The sequence below is a fragment of the Camellia sinensis genome, chromosome 7 (genome assembly GCF_055761805.1).
Source record: "Camellia sinensis isolate YWXY chromosome 7, ASM5576180v1, whole genome shotgun sequence".
In the NCBI taxonomy this organism is placed as follows: domain Eukaryota; kingdom Viridiplantae; phylum Streptophyta; class Magnoliopsida; order Ericales; family Theaceae; genus Camellia; species Camellia sinensis.
In genome coordinates this window covers 99,789,031-99,813,845 of record NC_138967.1, presented here as the reverse complement: position 1 = coordinate 99,813,845, position 24,815 = coordinate 99,789,031, and the positions used below count along the sequence as shown (strand labels likewise).

General features: G+C 40.6%; 1 protein-coding gene across 3 annotated transcripts; it reads left to right on the top strand.

Moving 5' to 3' along the window:
• Positions 1-1,109: 1,109 nt before the first annotated feature.
• LOC114311244 (FBD-associated F-box protein At2g26860) lies at positions 1,110-24,414 on the top strand. 3 transcript variants are annotated; one of them, XM_082878860.1, is made up of 4 exons: positions 1,110-1,206; positions 22,552-23,471; positions 23,577-23,726; positions 23,813-24,414. In XM_082878860.1, the coding sequence occupies exons 2-4, from the start codon at positions 22,560-22,562 to the stop codon at positions 24,113-24,115; spliced, it is 1,365 nt and encodes a 454-aa protein (XP_082734986.1). In that variant the 5' UTR covers positions 1,110-1,206; positions 22,552-22,559; the 3' UTR covers positions 24,116-24,414. The 3 variants fall into 3 exon arrangements, with proteins under 3 accessions (XP_082734986.1, XP_082734984.1, XP_082734985.1); XM_082878858.1 differs by lacking the exon at positions 1,110-1,206 and adding an exon at positions 22,152-22,291; XM_082878859.1 differs by lacking the exon at positions 1,110-1,206 and having other exon boundaries at positions 22,417-23,471.
• Positions 24,415-24,815: the final 401 nt, after the last annotated feature.

Below are 24,815 nucleotides of genomic sequence, written 5' to 3'. Positions count from 1 at the left end.
ACCTTATGAGATTTGGATTTAATATTTATCACTTTCTATGTTTGGAAAATTACATTGATCCTCTTGTTCTTGTAATTATTGAGACAAAATTAATGTTTGTATAAAAAAAGATATTGAATTCATATACCTTTTTTTTTTTCCTCCTTTGCTTTACCTTTTTTTTTTCAATGTAATTTTTTTATCAAGAGTTGTTACCTATTATATAAACAGGAGGGTTTTGTGAAATGAAATTATTAATCACAAGAGTTGAAATATAATTTCTACACCATCAAGTGGTGAGATGTAATCAAACCAAACTCTAAGGGTGTCAGTGTAATTTACCCTTAATTTTTTTTACTTCATCTTTTTCTAACACTCTAAGTAAGTTTGGAAACTCCCTATAATAATTAAAAAGTTATTAAAAAAAGACAAAAAAAATTTAAAAATTTTATTTTCTCTTTATTTTTTGAATTTTTATTTTTTTGTAAAAATTTATAAATCATTCCAAACATAAATTTTTTTTTTCACCAAATATTTTAATCAAAAAATCAAAATGTTAGTATTAAAATAGTCTATTTCCAAACTAACCCTCCGTTTAAATGGAGGGATTTGGTGAGGGGAAAAAAATGATTTTGAATGATTATTATTTAAATGATTAAGTAGGTGAGAAATGATAAAAAAAAAATAGTAAAACAAGAACTCTTATTAGAACTGTGTTTTATTTTTCATAAAAAATAATACTCCCTCCGTCCCAAAATAATAGTCCCTTTTGGGGAATCCAACTTTTTTTGGTAGTACAATTATTGTACTTTAAAAAAGTTGATTTTCCAAATTTACCCTTTGATAGTACATTTTTTTGGAAATATCAATGTCATAATTGTACTTTTTATATTATTTATGAATTTAAAAGAAGGGCAAAATAGGAAATTTATATTATTTTTGTACTTGATTTTTGAAGAGGGACTAATATTTTGGGACTATGAAAAATAGAATAAGGGACTAATATTATGGGACGGAGGGAGTAAGATTTTGTAATAAAAAAAAAATACGTAACGAAACTTTTTTAAAACATCAAAATTATTCTTTAAAAAAAATAAAATAAAATATTCCAATCTTTATCCTAGGTTTAACATATAACTATTTCGCTACGCTATTGCAGACAGTCCAACTATTGATTGCAAGACTCTGGCGTTCCTTTATGCCGGAGAACTTCCCTCTACTCACCAGGTTTTTGCTTTTTTGATTCAATAAACTTTTTATAACTATATATCTACATATTATATTTGAACAAACAGAGTGCTGCAAGGTTTATATTGACCCAATCAATATAACTATCTTGCGCTTATCTCTCACTCTGGAACTATCTCTCACTCATTACTGGAATCTGTCATTTTTCATGTGATCGTTGTCAACGGCACTGGCCTCCGGGAAATATTCTGAGTTCCTACTCCCCAATAGATAGACTCAAATGTAAAAACTCTCTCTCTCTCTCTCTCTCAACTTGTTTTTCTTATTCACAATTCAACATACAATGGTTGTTAAAGTTATTTTGTAACGCTCTCAAAATAACAACAATAAACCCATCTAATAAGACATACATTTACATATAAACTAACCACATTCTTTCATTCATTAGAGTTCCATTACATAAGTATTACATGTTAACCTCATAACAAAATGCCCTACGGGCTTACAGCTTTCCAAGTTAACACTTGGATACAACAAAGAGTTCTAACTCGTTTACACATTAAGCCCTTGGCTTGAAATTACATGTAATACATCAAAAGTAAAACGACAAAACTATGCCCGCCACTAGCCTCCCAGCTATGTCCTTGGAGGTGGCATGCTTCCTGTACCTGAAAATGATATTCCCATATAGGGTGAGCCACAGCCCAGTAGAAATACACTAAACCAACCATGGACAATGGCTAAAACATTAGCAATTGATAGTTGGTCAACACTGATACAATCACATAAATTACATATTTATGTCAACGACTTACAAGTCCCAATTACTTTTCATTTTCCCTTTTCAATAGATAAGCATGCTAGCTCTATTATCATTTCCACAGATATGTATAAAAACTATATCTCACATTCTCAACAGATATGTATATCAACAATATCCACAGATAAGCATACAAGCTGTATCCACATTCTACAACAGATATGTATATCAATAATATCCACAGATAAGCATACAAGCTGTATCCACACTCTACAACAGATATGTATATCAATAATATCCACAGATAAGCATACAAGCTGTATCCACACTTCACAAAGATAAGCATATGAGCTCTATCTTCACTTCTCTAGACAAGCATATGAGCTCTGTCTACGGAGTTCATCCCCTATCTCCTCCCAATACCTATCCGGTTTAGAGGTACATCCCCTATCTTCCCCTAAACCGCGGAGTACATCCCCTATCTCCTCCTCTACACATAACGTATATAAACACATTGGTTCTATATACAATCACACAATACATACAATTAATGTATTCTATCAACTGTCAAGTTCCATGACACATTCCATTGATTAGTTTCCGTTTACTTAATCATCATGCATTGTCTACAACAATCACGACTATCCTCCACCGATAGCCCAAAGCAGTTATTTCTAAAACAGAAAATAAATGCACAAATGGATGTTCAATCAACATTTCATTTCCTCATTTCTCACCAATTAATTATCCCAATTAATTAAACAATGTAATTAGGCCATTTTCCATAATTACCATTTCAACCCTTAGGTCCCATTTTCATCAATGATTCAACAATCATTCCATTTTTTCATGCCTAACATGCATCTAGGTTTATTATGAATCAAACCCCAACTTTTGTATAATTGCACAAAAGCCCCAAACTTTCACAAAATTACCAAACCAAGCTCAACATCTCAAAATACCAAAATTCAAAGACAAAACCCATAGAGAGGAGTAGGATATCCCTACCTTGAAGTTTTAGCCCAAAAGGAGATGAAGACTCCAAGATCAACTTGCTCCAAATCCAAACTTTTTCAGATTAAGTCGAAGCTCTCAACACCCTCTATCTTTTTAACAAAGGCCCTAGGCTAGATTCACACCCTAGGGAGATCAAATCTTAGAGAGAGTGTAAGTTTAGGAAGAGTGAGTGTCGAATTTAGGTTTTGCTCAAAGAAAGGGACTGAAAAAGTGATGTTTAAGACGCTGCTGTCCGCTGATATAAAACACTCTCGCTCGAGCGAAGGATTGGTCGCTCGAGCGACCAGAAACAGAAAACTCTCGCTCGAGCTAAGAAGTTCTCGATCGAGCGAAGAAAAACCCAGACCGCTCGAGCCACGAAAAGCTCGCTCGAGCCAGAAACTACAACTCTCAGGTCCAGAACCAGGTGCAACACAACTCTCGCTCGAGCGACATACTCCTCGCTCGAGCGAAGGACCAAAAATCTGGGCAGCAACACTAGGCTCCCAAACGCAACCAACCTGAAACAAACCTGCCCAACGCATCTTATAACTCAATATACAAAGTAAAGAGGATGCAAACTAGAAAATAAACAACTACCAACATCCACGGACACATGTCCGGATCACTGTACAACAAGGGTAAACCCGGGATCGCTATAACCTCCCCCCCTTAAAGAATTTCGTCCCCGAAATTAAGTACAAGTTTTCAAAAACAAGTTTTTTTTTTTTTTTAAACAATGTTACACTTGAACATTCAACAATTCGACCCATTACCGGTCATCCCATCCCTTTAACAAGAGACATATCACAATATGTAAACAACATATGTATTATTAACATGCACCAACATTATGCACTAACTTTCCAATGTCAACAATATATTCAACATATATAGTGTTACATCCAACTACCATATGAGGCAAGTTCCAAAACATGCTTCCAATAATCAAAACATTCTCAATGTTTTACAACTTAAGACATATATAAAAGCTCTTAAGTTCAACATAATGTAAAATTTAAATACAAGATCACACATCAACAAACAAGTCCGGATATTTCTCACGGACTTCCAACTCACGTTCCCAAGTGGCTTCCTCCACTCCGTGATGTTTCCACAAGACTTTCACCAAAGGAATGGTCTTGCCACGCAGGACCTGATCCCGCCTATCCAAGACCCGAACCGGTCTCTCCTCATACGAGGCATCCTCATCTACCTCTAAATCGCTCCAATCCAGCACATGTGATGGATCTGGCTCATACTTCCGAAGCATACTCACATGAAACACGTCATGCACTCCGGACAACTGCGGCGGTAAGGCTAACCGATAAGCAACCTCACCTATCTTCTCAAGGATCTCAAAAGGACCAATAAACCGAGGGGATAACTTCTCACTCTTCCCAAACCTCATCAGGCCTCGCCTAGGTGATATTTTCAGAAAGACATGATCACCTACCTCAAACGCCAAAGGCCTCCTCCTACGGTCGGCATAACTCTTTTGTCGACTCTGGGCTGTAACAAGCCTCCTACGGATAAGCTCAACTTTCTCCGTCGTCTCCCTAACCAACTCCGGACCCAACAAAGGTGCATCACCCACCTCGGCCCAACAAACTGGAGACCTACACGGTCGGCCATACAAGGCCTCAAACGGTGCCATACCGATGCTAGACTGAAAACTATTGTTGTAGGCAAACTCTACCAATGGCAAGTGCTTCTCCCACGTCCCACTGAAGTCCAGGACACAACCCCGAAGCATATCCTCGAGGATCTGAATAGTACGCTCGGACTGTCCGTCAGTCTGAGGATGATAAGCCGTACTAAAGGTCAACTTAGTGCCCAGTGCACTCTGCAAACTCTGCCACAACCTAGCAGTAAAACGAGGATCTCTATCTGAGACGATCGTCACTGGGACCCCGTGCAATCTCACTACATCCCGAATATACAAATCGGCAAGATGATCTACCGAATCTCTCACGCGCATAGGAATAAAGTGCGCCGACTTAGTCAACCGGTCTACAACCACCCAAATAGCATCACTACCCCGCTGAGTCCTCGGAAGACCTGCAACGAAGTCCATAGTGACATGCTCCCACTTCCACTCGGCAATAGGCAAGGGTTGCAACAAACCCGCTGCCCTCTGATGCTCGGCCTTCACTTGCTGGCAAGTAAGGCACTTCGATACGAAAACAGCCACATCTCTTTTCATACCCCGCCACCAAAAATGGCGACCCAAATCCTGATACATCTTAGTACCTCCCGGATGCACCGCAAGGCGCGAATGGTGAAACTCTCGGAGTACCTCCTCTCGGCAAGCCTCCGGTACAAACAAACGGTCTCGGTATCTCACACTCAGGTCGGGATACACCGTCAAACCCTTCTCAACTTTCCCACTGGAGATCTTCTCTCGGAGGGATTCTACCTCAAGGTCACCTCTCTGTGCCTCTAACACTCTAATCACAAGTGTAGGCTGCGCAACAACAGAAAACAAGGCCGCAGCCTCGACAGATTCGCCCAGTAGCAAATCAAACTCGCCCAGTGCTCCCAACATCTCCCATTCCCGGATGGCCATACAAGCTACATCACTAATGGTTTTCCTACTAAGGGCATCGGCCACAACATTGGCCTTTCCCGGATGATAGTGCAACTCAAAATCATAATCCTCGATGAACTCCATCCATCTCCTCTGCCTCAAATTCAAGTCTCTCTGGGTAAACAGATACTTCAAACTCTTATGATCCGAGAATACCTCGAACCTCTCACCATAAAGGTAGTGCCTCCAGATTTTCAAGGCAAAGATCACTGCTGCTAACTCTAGGTCGTGAGTAGGGTAATTCTTCTCGTGTATTTTCAACTGACGTGAGCCATAAGCTACCACTTTCCCCTCTTGCATCAACACACAACCCAAACCCTCTCGTGAGGCATCACAATAAACCGCATAACCCAACCCTCTCTCCGGAATAATCAATACCGGAGCGGTGGTCAATCTAACTTTCAGCTCTTGGAACGACTTTTCACAAGTCTCACTCCACACAAACTTGACTCCCTTCCGAGTCAGTCTAGTCAACGGTGACGCTAACCTGGAGAAATCTTTCACAAACCGACGGTAATACCCAGCCAATCCCAGAAAACTGCGGATCTCAAACACACTCTTAGGCTGTGCCCAATCTTGCACTGCCTCAACCTTGGATGTATCAACAGACACTCCTTCCCCGGATACCACGTGGCCTAAGAATTTGACTTCCCTCAGCCAGAACTCACACTTCCCAAACTTGGCATACAGCCTATGGGCTCTAAGTAACTCAAGCACCACTCTCAAGTGTGCCTCGTGCTCCTCCTCAGAAGACGAATAGATAAGGATATCGTCCACGAAAACAACCACAAATCGGTCTAAGAACTCCCGGAAAATCCGGTTCATCAAGTCCATAAAGACTGCCGGTGCATTGGTAAGTCCGAATGGCATCACCAAAAACTCATAATGGCCATACCGCGTACGGAATGCCGTCTTAGGAATATCTTCCTCCCTGACCCTCAACTGATGGTAACCCGATCTCAAGTCTATCTTAGAGAAACAACGGGAACCCTTCAACTGGTCAAACAAATCATCTATACGGGGCATAGGGTACTTATTTTTAACCGTAGCCCGATTCAACTTCCGGTAGTCTATACACAATCTCAAGGCACCATCTTTCTTTTTAACAAAGAGTGCCGGTGCTCCCCACGGTGAAACACTAGGGCGAACAAAGCCCTTATCGAGCAATTCCTGGAGCTGAACTTTCAACTCAACCAACTCTGCTGGAGCAAAACGGTAAGGTGCCATAGAAATCGGCGCCGTACTAGGCACTAAATCAATAGAGAACTCTATCTCTCGGTGAGGTGGCAAACTAACAAGATCTTCGGGAAAGACATCCGAATACTCACAAACCACCCTCGGTAACACAACCTGGGTCTCACCACTCTCACCACTCTCAAAGCTGGCAAGTAGACTACTAAGCTCACTTCGCCCTCGCGAGTCATACCCCGGTGGCAAAACACTACCAACCCGGTCTCCCAAGAAATGGAACCACTCCCCGCTCAAGGTACATAACGTGACCCTCTGGCGGTAGCAATCAATAACAGCCCGGTATGACGATAGCCAGTCCATACCCAAAATAACATCAAAACCCTTCATGGGCATGACAACAAACGGAAAAGGAAGCCTATAATCGGCGACCTCAATATCACATCCTCTAATACCCTGTTTCAGGATCAACTCACCGCCCAAAGGCGATACCACACAAATAGGAGATGCTAACTGTGCTAACTCCAATTCCAAAACAGATGCAAATGCAGCAGATACAAAAGAATGAGATGCACCCGTGTCTATCAACACATTAGCAACCGAGTTGCAAAACAGAAAAGTACCTCTCACTACTGATGGAGCTGGTACTAAATCCTGCGCGGTAACAGCATACACGCGCCCCGTAGGCCCCTGGTCTACCTGCTCACCTCTCGGAGCAAAAGACTGCTGCACAGACTGGGATGACGAAGCTCCCGGATTGGCCCTCGAGGCCTGCACAGACTGAGCTGGCTGAAAACCCTGCGTCTGCCTAGAACCAGACGCTCCCGAAGTGGCACTCAACTGTGGGCAAAACCTCTTCATGTGCCCAGGTTGTCCACACTGATAACAAGTCAAGAGCTGCCCCCTGCCCAAACTCTGACTCGGCGGTCTAGCTGAAGAAGAAGCAGCTTTCTGACCCCCACCCTTCTGCGGGCAAACCGAAACCTTGTGACCCAGCTGGCCACACTTGTAACAAGTGAATTCTCCCTGACTGCCTCTCCCCGAGCCTACACTAGGCACTGGAAAGGTCGATCTAGAGACTGCACCCTGAGACTGCTGAGGGTTATTACCCTTCTGTCTCCTGCCATCACTCTGACTATCCTGGCTCCTCTTGGAGCCTCTCTGACCCTCATCCTCCTCCTGCATCATAAGCTCCATATGAGCTGCAGCATCCACTAGGTGTCTATAGTCTCGAATATAAGACCCACCAACTCTCAACTTGAGGCCCCGCCTCAACTTCCGCTCAAACTCATAGCAACGGCGTTCCTCAGACGCCACCAGTTCAGGTGCAAACCTAGACAGACTGGTAAAAGTAGCCTCAAACTCGGCCACTGACAAGCCCTGCTGATTAAGCCGACTAAACTGATCTCTCAGCTTCTCCCTTGCTACTGCAGACAAAAACCTCTCCTGAAAAGCATTTATAAACGCCTCCCAAGTACCACCAACACGAGCTTTCTCGTACTTCCACCATTGACCCGCATCTCCCTTCAGCTGGAAGGATGCCAAGGTCACTTTCAGTGCTCCGTCCTCGATGCCAAGCATCTCAAACGTCTTCGTTGTCTGTTCGAGCCATTCATCTGCCTTAAGCGGCTCTTTAGGATCCCCGATAAACTCGTCCGGATTACACCGGAAGAACTCCCTCTTCAAGAAAGAAGGCCCTGCCTCAGCTGCCTGATTCCCAGCTCTAAGAATACCCAAAGCTCCTGCTATCTCTCTGGCCAAGGCACCCATAGCCTGCTGACCCACTGGCTCGGCCACATTGGCCTGCCCAACTCCCTCCTACACTGCCGGAATCTCACCCGGTAACGGTACTTCCTGCCTCGCAGGTCTACCACGCCTAGCTCCTCTTCCTCGTCCTGACATCCTAATAAAGGCAACACAGAACGTTAGCACATTCATAAGTGTGCCGAAACTAAACACTCACGTCCTAATGCATGGACAACTGTAATTCACTCCACATAAGCACATAAACACATAAGCACTTACGAATTTCATTTCCGGATAATGATAGTCCCGAGACGTTACTAGAGTTCCGGTTAGAAACAGCATTGATCAAGTGCTTTTCCAACAAGACTCCCAGAAACTCAAGGATCCAATCAATATCCTAGAAATTAAATCCCATACCCACATAGTCACATAAGCATGTTATCAAATAAACACATAGCATATGGTACTACATCTACGTCTCTATCAAACGAGACAAACCCATTGTGATCCTAATCACTTCCCACGTACCCAAAGTATTCGAACCCGGTACGCTCTGATACCAAGTTGTAACGCCCTCAAAATAACAACAATAAACCCATCTAATAAGACATACATTTACATATAAACTAACCACATTCTTTCATTCATTAGAGTTCCATTACATAAGTATTACATGTTAACCTCATAACAAAATGCCCTACGGGCTTACAGCTTTCCAAGTTAACACTTGGATACAACAAAGAGTTCTAACTCGTTTACACATTAAGCCCTTGGCTTGAAATTACATGTAATACATCAAAAGTAAAACGACAAAACTATGCCCGCCACTAGCCTCCCAGCTATGTCCTTGGAGGTGGCATGCTTCCTGTACCTGAAAATGATATTCCCATATAGGGTGAGCCACAGCCCAGTAGAAATACACTAAACCAACCATGGACAATGGCTAAAACATTAGCAATTGATAGTTGGTCAACACTGATACAATCACATAAATTACATATTTATGTCAACGACTTACAAGTCCCAATTACTTTTCATTTTCCCTTTTCAATAGATAAGCATGCTAGCTCTATTATCATTTCCACAGATATGTATAAAAACTATATCTCACATTCTCAACAGATATGTATATCAACAATATCCACAGATAAGCATACAAGTTGTATCCACATTCTACAACAGATATGTATATCAATAATATCCACAGATAAGCATACAAGCTGTATCCACACTCTACAACAGATATGTATATCAATAATATCCACAGATAAGCATACAAGCTGTATCCACACTTCACAAAGATAAGCATATGAGCTCTATCTTCACTTCTCTAGACAAGCATATGAGCTCTGTCTACGGAGTTCATCCCCTATCTCCTCCCAATACCTATCCGGTTTAGAGGTACATCCCCTATCTTCCCCTAAACCGCGGAGTACATCCCCTATCTCCTCCTCTACACATAACGTATATAAACACATTGGTTCTATATACAATCACACAATACATACAATTAATGTATTCTATCAACTGTCAAGTTCCATGACACATTCCATTGATTAGTTTCCGTTTACTTAATCATCATGCATTGTCTACAACAATCACGACTATCCTCCACCGATAGCCCAAAGCAGTTATTTCTAAAACAGAAAATAAATGCACAAATGGATGTTCAATCAACATTTCATTTCCTCATTTCTCACCAATTAATTATCCCAATTAATTAAACAATGTAATTAGGCCATTTTCCATAATTACCATTTCAACCCTTAGGTCCCATTTTCATCAATGATTCAACAATCATTCCATTTTTTCATGCCTAACATGCATCTAGGTTTATTATGAATCAAACCCCAACTTTTGTATAATTGCACAAAAGCCCCAAACTTTCACAAAATTACCAAACCAAGCTCAACATCTCAAAATACCAAAATTCAAAGACAAAACCCATAGAGAGGAGTAGGATATCCCTACCTTGAAGTTTTAGCCCAAAAGGAGATGAAGACTCCAAGATCAACTTGCTCCAAATCCAAACTTTTTCAGATTAAGTCGAAGCTCTCAACACCCTCTATCTTTTTAACAAAGGCCCTAGGCTAGATTCACACCCTAGGGAGATCAAATCTTAGAGAGAGTGTAAGTTTAGGAAGAGTGAGTGTCGAATTTAGGTTTTGCTCAAAGAAAGGGACTGAAAAAGTGATGTTTAAGACGCTGCTGTCCGCTGATATAAAACACTCTCGCTCGAGCGAAGGATTGGTCGCTCGAGCGACCAGAAACAGAAAACTCTCGCTCGAGCTAAGAAGTTCTCGATCGAGCGAAGAAAAACCCAGACCGCTCGAGCCACGAAAAGCTCGCTCGAGCCAGAAACTACAACTCTCAGGTCCAGAACCAGGTGCAACACAACTCTCGCTCGAGCGACATTGTCACGACCCCAAACCGCCCCTAGTAGTTTGGTGCCGTGATGGCCAGTAATCCGTAATTACCGAAGGCCAACCTTTCAAAACTTAACACAATCAGAGTACGAATATAGGGGGCTCACAAATGCGGAAGCGATAAATCAATTACAAGCGGTCCATAAGAGCTGTGCGTAGATCAAAGCAATGCCGAACATTTCCAATCAACTTCACAATTTAAATACAACAAGGTACAAAAATACATGTTACATCTTGATCAAAAGGCTTCTCGAGCCGACATACACAAAATACAGCTAATACAAGTCAAGAAGCATGATTTTCAAGAATTCGCCGACATGCAAAACAGGGCATCGCCGACGTAAATACAAAGTAAGGCCGACAAATACACGAATCCAAAACAAGTATCCCAACGAACTAGGCGTCGCCGCCGTCCTGCTCATCACCTACATATATATAGAGGGGTGAGTACAAAACTCAGTGAATGGTACTAAAAATAAAGGTTTTACATGAATAAAGCCGAGGTCCTTCAAAACGAAACACACCAAAACTTTAGCAAGGCAAGTGATGAACCGTATTCATCGTCAAATATCGTAACATCGGCGAGACAAGGGATGAACCGTATTCATCATCAAATATCGTAACATCGGCGAGACAAGGGATGAACCGTATTCATCATCAAATATCGTAACATCGGCGAGACAAGGGATGAACCGTATTCATCATCAAATATCGTAACATCGGCGAGACAAGGGATGAACCGTATTCATCATCAAATATCGTAACATCGGCGAGACAAGGGATGAACCGTATTCATCATCAAATATCGTAACATCGGCGAGACAAGGGATGAACCGTATTCATCATCAAATAACAAAAGCTGTACGATCCGTAATCGTTTGGTCAAAAGTATTGCGAAAGTTTAGAGTCCTCCAATACAAGGGACTTGTGTTACTTAGGCCCGTAGCCCGATTTAACAAGGACCGTATCCTTTACACATAGTACTGCGAAAGTTTAGAGTCCTCCAGCACAAGGGACTTGTGTTACTTAGGCCCGTAGCCCGATTTAACAAGGACCGTATCCTTTCCAAAGATGGCATCAAAACAAGGAGTATACTTGACTCATCAAACAAGAGCTATTATTCATGCTATCAAATACTTTCGTCAAAACAAGCAAGCAAGATTTATCAAAACGAGTATAACATAGCTTTATCAATAATACCACTCACCTAGTTCTTCAGGTGTGGGCTCAAGCAAATATCAAGGACCTACAATCACATGGCAAGTCACATTCTCAAAGCAAGCTCTATATATACATGCAAATGATCTCGGCATTCTTGCCAGATCCAAGTCAAAGACAAAGCAAAACAAGCTGGGAGTTAAGTCACTGCTCCCGCTCATAAAACACACCGGGTACTGACCAGGACTAAGCCGAGGTACCGTTTAACAAAGCCAGGAAAAATCTGGGTTTTCCTTTGGAGAATATGAAGAACATGATCATTGAAAGATGGATGCAAGCTCACAACTTGTTACAAAAATCTGAGTTTCATGCCAAGAGTTCAAAATATATGGACCTAAGTACCCATTCAAGGAGGTCATGCAAGAACAAACACAAAACATGATTTTCGTTCCAAACTCTTCGATCAAAATGGGACTTTGTTCAAGAACACATGAAAAACCATTTTCTCTTTCTAAAACCAACTCCAAAACGATGCATGGCATGCAAAACAAAACCGATCATGCAATGCAGCTAGATATTCAGCAAGAGCAATCAAAGGAGATCAAGATTCTAACCTCAAAACTCGGATCTAACGGTTCAAGCCACAAAGATCAAGCTTGGAAGACAACTCTCACTCAAGAACTCTTCTTCCTCCTTTCTAGAGCTTCTCTCTCTAAAACAAAGATTTGAGACAAGAAATGATTTGTTTCAAGGTCCGTCGGCTGCCTTAACAAACAGCTCGGACACGCGGCATTACCGGGTTGGTTCAGCTCCAAAAAGGTGATTGATGGACAAGACAAGTCTCTGACAAAGCTTATGCAGCAAGCTCGGGTAAGACACATCGGCAACAAGACGACATCGGCTCAAAACAAGGATCCAGCAACGGGATGGAAAACATCGGCTAGGGAGGACGACACTTGACTAAGCTGTGCCACACCTTGGCCGGGGTGCGCCACATCTCGGCCTAGGCCATACCTGCCTGCGGACAAGGTTCAAGTACGAAACATCTCGGCAAAGAATGCCCGAGGTGAAGATGGGGTTGAACAAGATCTCAAGATGGTTCTAAGTACAAAGGGTCAAAGGCGGACTAAGCTCAAGACGATCTCGGCTACACACACATACTAAGCAAGGAACAAAATCATGCAAGCAACTTAAGCAAAATCAAGCCAAGATAAAACCTTTAAATTAACATAAGCGGCAAGACCATGCAAGAATGCACGCAAATATGGCAAGAGTAAGGTGAGGGTTGTTACATCCTACCCCCCTTAAAGAAGTTTGGTCCCCAAACTTAGATTACCTTGTTCCCAGAACAACTCCGGATAACGGGCTCTCATGTCCTCTTCCTTTTCCCACGTGGCTTCCGTGCCATAATGCTCCTTCCATTCGACCTTTACCATCGGTATCGATCTGTTCCTCAATTGCCTCACTTGTCGGTCAATAATTCTCATTGGCCTTTCTTCGTAGCCCAGATTCTCATTAACTGCGATTTCGGAATGATCAATTACATGCAGTGGATCTCGGATGTACTTTCTCAACATCGAAACATGAAACACATTGTGGACTTGGCTCAAATCTGGCGGCAAAGCAAGTCTGTAGGCAACGGGGTTAATTCTCTCAAGAATTTCAAATGGTCCAATATACCGAGGTGCTAATTTACCTTTCTTCCCAAATCTGGAAACTCCTTTCATTGGTGAGACTTTCAGGAATACGTGATTCCCAACTTCAAACTCTATCTCATTCCTTCTCTGGTCGGCGTAGCTCTTTTGTCGGCTCTGGGCAGTTTTAATCCTCTGTTGGATAAGCTTAATCTTTTCTGTTGTCACTTGAATCAATTCGGGACCAAGCAGAGCTCTGTCTCCGACTTCGGTCCAACATATCGGCGACTTACATTTTCTCCCATACAAGGCCTCATATGGCGCCATGCCAATGCTAGCTTGGTAACTGTTATTGTAAGCGAATTCCACTAAGGGCAAATGTGTTCCCCAACTTTCTTGGAAATCCAATACACAAAGTCTCAGCATATCTTCGAGTGTCTGAATTGTCCTCTCTGTCTGCCCATCTGTCTGGGGATGAAAGGCTGTACTAAATCTCAGCTCGGCTCCGAAAGCTCTCTGAAGACTCTGCCAAAATCTAGAAACAAACTTAGGATCTCGGTCTGAAACAATTGATATCGACACTCCATGAAGTCTGATAATCTCGTTCACATATAGCAAGGCAAGTTGATTGGCGTTGAAGGTAGTCTTAACGGGTAGAAAGTGTGCTGACTTAGTTAACCTATCCACAACAACCCAAATTGAATCCATACTCTTTGGTGTTCTCGGCAACCCAATCACAAAATCCATGGAGATGTGCTCCCATTTCCACTCAGGAATCGGCAAAGGTTGAAGAAGTCCTGCTGGTCTTTGATGTTCTGCTTTCACTTGCTGACAATGTAAACACTGGGACACGAATTCGGCTATTTCTCTCTTCATATTTGGCCACCAGAAGGTCTGTTTCATATCTTGATACATCTTGGTGTTCCCTGGGTGGACAGCAAACTTGGAACCATGAGCTTCCTGCAAAATCTTTTTCTTCAGCTCTGGGATATCGGCCACACATAACCTTCCTTCAAACTTGAGTACTTGGTTTTCGATGGTATACCCTGGTCTCGGCTTCGTGTCAATCTCCTCGGCAATTTTCTTGAGGAAGCTATCCTCCATCTGTCTTGTCTTTACTTCATTAACAATAGTCGGCTCTGCTGATATCACGGTTAAACACGCCAAATTTCCATCTGACTTCCTGCTCAAAGCGTCGGCTACACTGTTAGCTTTTCCGGGGTGATATTGAATCTGCATATCGTAGTCTTTCAACAACTCGAGCCACCGTCTCTGCCTCAAATTCAATTCCTTCTGAGTGAATAGATATTTTAAGCTCTTATGATCTGTGAAAACCTGACAAGTAGCTCCATACAAATAGTGACGCCAAATCTTTAAAGCAAATACCACGGCTGCAAATTCTAAGTCATGGGTAGGATAGTTTTTCTCATGAGGTTTCAACTGACGAGAAGCATAAGCTATAACTTTACCCTTCTGCATTAATACACAACCCAAACCCTTATGCGATGCATCACTATAGACATGAAACTCTTCGTTACCTGTTGGGAGTACGAGCACTGGCGCTGTAACTAACCTCGTCTTCAGTTCCTGAAAGGCTGATTCCCGATCTTCAGTCCACTCATACAGTGTTCCCTTCTGAGTCAGTTGCGTCAATGGAATTGCAATCCTGGAGAAATCTTTCACAAACTTTCTGTAATAACCTGCCAAACCCAGAAAACTACGAATCTCGGACACATTAGTCGGTCTCGGCCAATTCACTACGGCTTCGATTTTGCTAGGATCAACTGAGATACCCTCTTCACTAATCACATGACCTAAGAATGAGATAGTAGGAAGCCAAAACTCACACTTGTTAAACTTAGCATACAATCTCCGTTCTCTCAAAATCTGCAAGGCAAGTCTCAAGTGATTTTCGTGTTCAGTCTTACTCTTGGAATAGATCAAGATATCGTCAATGAAGACAACTACAAACTCATCTAAATACGGCTTGAAGACTCTGTTCATCAAATCCATAAATGCAGCAGGGGCATTAGTCACTCCAAAAGGCATTACTAAAAACTCGTAGTGGCCATATCTTGTTCGAAAGGCAGTCTTCTCGACATCTTCGGCTTTAACCTTAAGCTGATGGTAACCAGACCTAAGGTCGATCTTAGAAAAGACTCGCGCTCCTTGTAATTGGTCAAGCAGATCATCAATTCTAGGTAACGGGTACTTGTTCTTAATGGTGACCTTATTAAGTTCTCTATAGTCGATACACAAACGGAGTGTGCCATCCTTCTTTTTAACAAATAGAACAGGTGCTCCCCATGGTGAAGTGCTCGGCCTGATGAATCCCTTATCTAACAACTCTTGCAATTGCAGTTTCAATTCTCTAAGTTCAGCGGGGGCCATTCTATAAGGTGGTTTGGAGATCGGCTGCGTTCCCGATATAATATCGACCGTAAACTCTATTCCTCTATCGGTCAAGTGGCCAGGCAATTCATCCGGAAAGACGTCGGGGAAATCACTAACAATCGGGATGTCGGCTAAGTTAACATTTCCATTCTGATCACTCAGTATACTACACAAATAACCTCGGCACCCTTTCTGAATTAACTTACAGGCCTTAATGGACGAAATCAAGTATGGTGGGGGCACTACCCCTTTCCCTTGGAAAATAACCTCGGCTAGGTTTGGGGGTCTCAAGGTGACACTTTTCGAAACACAATTAATAGATGCATTGTTCGCGACTAACCAATCCATTCCCAGTATGATATCAAAATGAGCTAGGTCTAGAGGCATCAGATCTACTAGCAATTCAACATTCTCAATCACAACAACACATGCTCTGTAAATGGATGCAACAAACATAGATCTCCCAGATGGAGTAGATACAGACAACACATAATCAAGGGGCTCTAGTTCTCTATTAATTTTCTCAGCAAACTTAGTAGATATAAACGAATGAGTAGAACCCGAATCAATTAACACATAAGCATCTTGGGAGCAAATTAGTAAAATACCTGACACCACTGCCTCAGCATTCTGAGTGTCTCCTGGTACTAATGCAAACACTCTGCCCTGTCTCATCTGTACTCTCCCAGCATTTCCTTTCTGAACGGAACCCGAGGTATTTTCTCCTTTCTTGTTGTTATCAGTCTTTGTTTTGGGGCAATCCCTCACATAATGGCCCATCTCGCCACATTCATAACAGGCTCCAGACGTTCGTCGGCAGATCCCGAAATGCTGTTTTCCACAATCCGAACACGTCGGTTTAACACTCCCTTCCTGCCTTAGGTTACCAGTACTGTCCATGTTCGTTCTCTTCTTGGTGTTCAGCTGTCCTCGGCGATTGTCATAGTTCTGCCTCTTTCGCTGGTTTTCTCCCGAGTTCTGGTATCGGTTCAAGTTAGCTTCGGCCTGAATGGCCTTGTCCAATACTTCGGCATAAGTCGGCATATCAAGCAAATTGACCCGGTCTTGAATCGGTCCACGAAGCCCACACTCGAACTTCCTGGCCTTCATATATTCGTCGTTGGTCATGTGAGGTACAAACCTTACCAACTCAGTAAAAGCGCGGTCATATTCCGCCACTGTTCTGTTGCCTTGCGTCAGAGTATGAAATTCGGTAGCCTTGCGGTTTCGAACACTTAGGGGAAAATGTTTCTTGTAGAACAACTCTAAAAATCGGATCCAGGTCAAATCTGGATTGCTCCCTCTAACCATCATCCACCATCTACGAGCATCATCATCCAATGTGAATGCTGCCAACGTCACTTTCTGAGCGTCGGTGCTAGGGAAGATCTCGAACAACTTCTCCATTTCTAAAACCCATGCCTCAGCCTTCATCGGCTCTATACCCCCAGAAAATCTCGGTGGTCTCATTTTCTTGAACTCTCTGATCAAAGCTATCGTGCCATCCCCATATAAGGCTGGTTGCGGGGGAACCTGCGGCACTGGAGGAGGTGGAACTACATTTCGGCCGTTGGTCTGCTCGGCCTGAGTCGTCGTAGCACTAGCGAACTGCTGTCTGGTTTGCCTCAGCTCGCGGGCCAAACCTTCAACTAATCTTTCCAATCTGTCCATTCTATCTTCGGGCTGATCTCGGCCAAGCGGTGGTCTACCTCTCCTCATAATGCTATGAGCGTGCAAAGTATGACTTTTAAACAAATAAGCAAATAACCACATAGGCAAGCAACAAATAAGTATATCAGGACAATGCACATTCCACTCAAACAACAATTACCATGATGCAACCCTAACATCTTTCTAAGGGAAAACCTATGCTCTTCAGGACTCAAAGTGTGTGAATAACGTATACCGAGGAACTTGTGCTCTGATACCACTCTGTCACGACCCCAAACCGCCCCTAGTAGTTTGGTGCCGTGATGGCCAGTAATCCGTAATTACCGAAGGCCAACCTTTCAAAACTTAACACAATCAGAGTACGAATATAGGGGGCTCACAAATGCGGAAGCGATAAATCAATTACAAGCGGTCCATAAGAGCTGTGCGTAGATCAAAGCAATGCCGAACATTTCCAATCAACTTCACAATTTAAATACAACAAGGTACAAAAATACATGTTACATCTTGATCAAAAGGCTTCTCGAGCCGACATACACAAAATACAGCTAATACAAGTCAAGAAGCATGATTTTCAAGAATTCGCCGACATGCAAAACAGGGCATCGCCGACGTAAATACAAAGTAAGGCCGACAAATACACGAATCCAAAACAAGTATCCCAACGAACTAGGCGTCGCCGCCGTCCTGCTCATCACCTACATATATATAGAGGGGTGAGTACAAAACTCAGTGAATGGTACTAAAAATAAAGGTTTTACATGAATAAAGCCGAGGTCCTTCAAAACGAAACACACCAAAACTTTAGCAAGGCAAGTGATGAACCGTATTCATCGTCAAATATCGTAACATCGGCGAGACAAGGGATGAACCGTATTCATCATCAAATATCGTAACATCGGCGAGACAAGGGATGAACCGTATTCATCATCAAATATCGTAACATCGGCGAGACAAGGGATGAACCGTATTCATCATCAAATATCGTAACATCGGCGAGACAAGGGATGAACCGTATTCATCATCAAATATCGTAACATCGGCGAGACAAGGGATGAACCGTATTCATCATCAAATATCGTAACATCGGCGAGACAAGGGATGAACCGTATTCATCATCAAATAACAAAAGCTGTACGATCCGTAATCGTTTGGTCAAAAGTATTGCGAAAGTTTAGAGTCCTCCAATACAAGGGACTTGTGTTACTTAGGCCCGTAGCCCGATTTAACAAGGACCGTATCCTTTACACATAGTACTGCGAAAGTTTAGAGTCCTCCAGCACAAGGGACTTGTGTTACTTAGGCCCGTAGCCCGATTTAACAAGGACCGTATCCTTTCCAAAGATGGCATCAAAACAAGGAGTATACTTGACTCATCAAACAAGAGCTATTATTCATGCTATCAAATACTTTCGTCAAAACAAGCAAGCAAGATTTATCAAAACGAGTATAACATAGCTTTATCAATAATACCACTCACCTAGTTCTTCAGGTGTGGGCTCAAGCAAATATCAAGGACCTACAATCACATGGCAAGTCACATTCTCAAAGCAAGCTCTATATATACATGCAAATGATCTCGGCATTCTTGCCAGATCCAAGTCAAAGACAAAGCAAAACAAGCTGGGAGTTAAGTCACTGCTCCCGCTCATAAAACACACCGGGTACTGACCAGGACTAAGCCGAGGTACCGTTTAACAAAGCCAGGAAAAATCTGGGTTTTCCTTTGGAGAATATGAAGAACATGATCATTGAAAGATGGATGCAAGCTCACAACTTGTTACAAAAATCTGAGTTTCATGCCAAGAGTTCAAAATATATGGACCTAAGTACCCATTCAAGGAGGTCATGCAAGAACAAACACAAAACATGATTTTCGTTCCAAACTCTTCGATCAAAATGGGACTTTGTTCAAGAACACATGAAAAACCATTTTCTCTTTCTAAAACCAACTCCAAAACGATGCATGGCATGCAAAACAAAACCGATCATGCAATGCAGCTAGATATTCAGCAAGAGCAATCAAAGGAGATCAAGATTCTAACCTCAAAACTCGGATCTAACGGTTCAAGCCACAAAGATCAAGCTTGGAAGACAACTCTCACTCAAGAACTCTTCTTCCTCCTTTCTAGAGCTTCTCTCTCTAAAACAAAGATTTGAGACAAGAAATGATTTGTTTCAAGGTCCGTCGGCTGCCTTAACAAACAGCTCGGACACGCGGCATTACCGGGTTGGTTCAGCTCCAAAAAGGTGATTGATGGACAAGACAAGTCTCTGACAAAGCTTATGCAGCAAGCTCGGGTAAGACACATCGGCAACAAGACGACATCGGCTCAAAACAAGGATCCAGCAACGGGATGGAAAACATCGGCTAGGGAGGACGACACTTGACTAAGCTGTGCCACACCTTGGCCGGGGTGCGCCACATCTCGGCCTAGGCCATACCTGCCTGCGGACAAGGTTCAAGTACGAAACATCTCGGCAAAGAATGCCCGAGGTGAAGATGGGGTTGAACAAGATCTCAAGATGGTTCTAAGTACAAAGGGTCAAAGGCGGACTAAGCTCAAGACGATCTCGGCTACACACACATACTAAGCAAGGAACAAAATCATGCAAGCAACTTAAGCAAAATCAAGCCAAGATAAAACCTTTAAATTAACATAAGCGGCAAGACCATGCAAGAATGCACGCAAATATGGCAAGAGTAAGGTGAGGGTTGTTACAGACATACTCCTCGCTCGAGCGAAGGACCAAAAATCTGGGCAGCAACACTAGGCTCCCAAACGCAACCAACCTGAAACAAACCTGCCCAACGCATCTTATAACTCAATATACAAAGTAAAGAGGATGCAAACTAGAAAATAAACAACTACCAACATCCACGGACACATGTCCGGATCACTGTACAACAAGGGTAAACCCGGGATCGCTATATATTTGATTGTTGAAATTCATTTAAAGATACAAGAATAGTATAGGGTTTTCCTTTGGATTGTCCTTACTTTATTTATTTGGGATTTTAGTTTAATTTTTGAATAAATTACGTTTACACCTTTTGAGATTTGGATTTAATATTTATTACCTTTTGATGTTTGAAAAATTACACTGACTTTCTGTTATTGTAATTATTTAGACGAAATTAATGTTTGTATAAAAAAGATATTAAATTCATATATTCTTTTTTTTTTTCTTGCTTCTTTTTTTTTTTTTTCCTTCTTTACTTTATTATTTTTATTTTTCAATGTAATTTGTTCTGGTTTTCTATCAAAAGTTGTTACTTTTTATATAAATAGAGGGTTTTGTGAAATGAGATTATTAAACACAAGAGTGGAAATATAGGGTGTGTTTGATTTGTGTTTTGAAACATGTTTTTGGAAGAAAATTTCTAAAAACATATTTGGTTACTAACTTTTTCAAAAAAAAATTCAAAATTACTTCTCTCTCTATTTCACATCAATCAATCACTTTTTTTCTCTCCTCTGTTATCATCAATCATTTTTTTTCTCACACATATCTACTTAACTATAACAAAAAATCAAATCATCTCAAATTCTTAAACTCCAAAACTATTTTCAAAATATAAAACCAAACAAACCAAAAAAAACTCTCTCCCCAAATTTTTTTTTTAAAAAAATTTATCGTCAAAATACAAACCAAAAGCACCCATAATTTTTGTAATACAAAGTGATGGGTTGTAATCAAACCAAATCCCAGAGTGTCAGTGTAGTTTACCCTTAATTTTTTTACATCATCTTTTTCTAGCACTCTGAATAAGTTTGAAAACTCCCTATAATAGTTAAAAATTATTTAAAAAAAAGATTTAAAAAAAATTAAAAAATTATACAAAAAATTCAAAGATTTCATTCTCTCTTTATTTTTTAAAATTTCTTTTAAAAAAATAATTTATAAATCGTTCCAAATATAAATTATTTTTTCACCTCATATTTAATTAAATAATCAAAAAATTACTATTAAAATATTCTATTTTCAAACCAATCCTCTGTTTGAATAGACGATTTGGTGAGAAAAAAAAAAAAAAAAAAAGAAAGAAAAAGAAATGATTTTGAATGGTTATTATTTGAAGAATAATGTTCGGGAGTGCTCCCACTAATTAGGTGGCAGTGGGTCCCGCCAGTAATGATGTGATGTTTTGGTCTTGGAGTTGTATTTTTTTTTTTTTTTTTACTTTTTTAATGCATTAGTGCTATTAGTGGTGATGTTTTTAGTGGGATGAATCATTGTTGTTATTTAAATGAGTAGCTGAGAAATAATAAAAAATAGTACCCAAAAAAAAAAAAAGGCTCTTTTTAGAACTGTGTTTTATTTTTCATCAAAAATAAAAAGATTTGGCTATAAATAAAAAAAAAACGTAAATGAAACTTTTTTAAAATATTAAAATTACTCTTACAAAAAACAAAAACAAAAAAAACAAAAATTCCAATCTTTATCCTAGGGTTTCATGTAACTATTTCACTATGCTATTGAAGACGGTCCAACTATTGATTGCAAGACTCTGGCGTTCGCGTTCCTTTTTGCTGGAGAACTTACCTCTACTCACCAGGTTTTTGCTTTTTTGATTCAATAAACTTTTTATAACTATACATCTACATATTATATTTGAACAAACAGAGTGCTGCTGCAAGGCTTACACCTCTTTTTTAAAATTTTTGGAAGCGAAATTTGTGTAGCTCATATATCCCATTGTTGTATTTGTAATTTTATTTTGTTTTTTTTACTATTCATTTTTCTGCAATAATTTTTAGCTAAATGGATGAAACCCTAGCGAAATTTTCACTCTTGTTTTTTCGATTCACTTACCAGTGACTTTAATGATGGATCAATCCTCAAAACTCAGTGATTCTAAAGAAAAAGATCGGATCAGCAATTTGCCAGACGCAATTCTTTCTCATATATTGTGTTTTATGCCCACGAAATATGCTGCTCGAACCAGCTTATTATCTACCAGATGGAAATCCATTTGGACTTCAGTCCACATTATTGACTTAGACAGTTTTAGTCAAAGAGGCCACAACGAGCAAAGTTCTGGCTTCATGGATTTTGTAGACAGACTTTTTCTTCTCCGCAATTCCCCAAATTTAAATAAGTTTCGCCTTCGATGTCGATTTGGGTACTATAATCCGTATCGTCTTAATTCATGGATTTGCACCGTAATCAAGCTTAATGTTAAAGAGCTTGTTCTTAATTTCGAAATTGATCAGCTTGTTGTTGAGTTGCCTCGAAGCCTATTTATCTCTGTCAATCTTGTGGTTTTGAAGTTAGCTGGTGACGTCTTTTTTCGGCTTCCTATGCCAGTTTTTTTGCCAAGTCTCAAGGTCCTCCATCTTCATTCATTGACGTTTCTAGATGATGATTCTTTCCAAAACATCCTCTCTGGCTGCCCAGTCCTTGAAGAATTGGACATACAGAGGACTAATCAGAGCGATAACATAAAGACATTATGCATTTGCTCATCTACTCTGAAGAAATTATGTATGTATAACAGCTGTGTAAGACGTCTCCAACCTAGTGTCGTGATTAAAGCCCCAGTTCTTGAAATCTTTCAGCTTAATGATTTTGGGTCCAGTGTTTTTGATGTGGATGAACTCCCCTCCTTAGTTAAAGCCAATTTAACATTTTATTTTGAGAATCGCAGAAGTGAGGATTACTATAATGGTGTAGTTGGGATGCTTGGAAAGATTTCTAATGTGCAGCATTTGGAATTAAGCAATGGCATCCCCAAGGTAATTAGCAGTTTAATGTTATTATGGTCATAAGTTTATTAATACTCTTTTAAGTTGAGTTTAAATTCTCACTTAAAAAAATAATAATAATAAAATCTTTTTCAGGTTGTCATTAAAGCTTTTGACTACAATACACTATTTTTTCATAATTTGACCCATTTGCGCTTGCAAATTTACGATATTCATTGGTCAATTTTGCTTGACTTGCTTGGCCACATGCCTAATTTGAAAGTTTTAGTTTTCAACAAGAACAAGGTGAGTTCATTTGTTAGAGATCATTTCAGTTTTTATTATTATATATTTACTGGTATATTTGATGTTTTTATTGTGATTATTTTTAGGGTCCCAAAAACTGGGAGTTGTGGAGTGGGGAACCCGAGAGTGTGCCCAAATGTCTGTCACTTTGCCTGGAGGCAATTGAATTTAGTGGATTTGCAGCATATGAGGGGGAAATGAAGCTGGTAAGGTATCTTTTGGGGAATGCAATGGTTTTGAAGAAGCTGACTATTACGTCTTGGACTAGGAATAAAAAAATAAAGGCAAATGTTCTGAAGTTTCCAAGAGGATCAAGCACATGTCAACTTAAATTGCTCTACTATAGCTATCCCATATACTGCAACCACAAGGTAGTGGAGTGGCTTTGATATTTGGCAGGATATAGCAGCACTGGACCAAAAGCAACAACATGAACTCTTCTGGGATAGCATTTTGGTCTTAGGATTTCTAGTCACCAAGATAGCAGGAATGAACTTGTCTAGACACAGCGTCATAACAAGATCGATTGGATTAGAACCAATTGATATTATCAATTGTGATTACCCAACCCGTAATATGCTTAATTATGCATGTGATTATGTGTTTAATATGAATTTGCAAGTTCAGTATGTGAATTATGTGATCTTAGAATTATATCTGTTAAATGTAGGAATATCTGTTGCAATTACAACTTTGAATTAAAATTGAAAGCCTCAGAGGCGCCAGAAACCAAAACTTATTTCATATCCGTGTTTAACATGATATTTAGAGCCTACTGTGCAATTTTGTAAAATTACGATTTGTAATGATTAATTAAGTTAATTAGCCTATGCATATATGTATATAGCTTCATGAGTTTACCATTCTTGAGAACTGTTGCTAGAGAGTTAAAGAGAGAGGAAGAGGAAAAGCTAAGGATTTGAAAAAGATTTAAGGGGCAAACCCTAGATTACGGTTAAGGTTTGGAAATCTACTTAAAATTTTTGTATATAGCTCATCTTTTGCTTGAAATCAAGAGAAAATTAGAAATTTTGGGTTAGGGTTTTGGTTTGTGTAATGGTTTGAACTAAATTCAAGAAATCTCTTCAA

Bases quoted from the DNA above. Each gene is read 5' to 3' on its own strand.
- LOC114311244 (XM_082878860.1), top strand. From the start codon at position 22,560: ATGATGGATCAATCCTCAAAACTCAGTGATTCTAAAGAAAAAGATCGG. The intron at 23,472-23,576 runs GTAATTAGCAGT...AATCTTTTTCAG, and splicing joins TAAGCAATGGCATCCCCAAG to GTTGTCATTAAAGCTTTTGA. The intron at 23,727-23,812 runs GTGAGTTCATTT...GATTATTTTTAG, and splicing joins TAGTTTTCAACAAGAACAAG to GGTCCCAAAAACTGGGAGTT.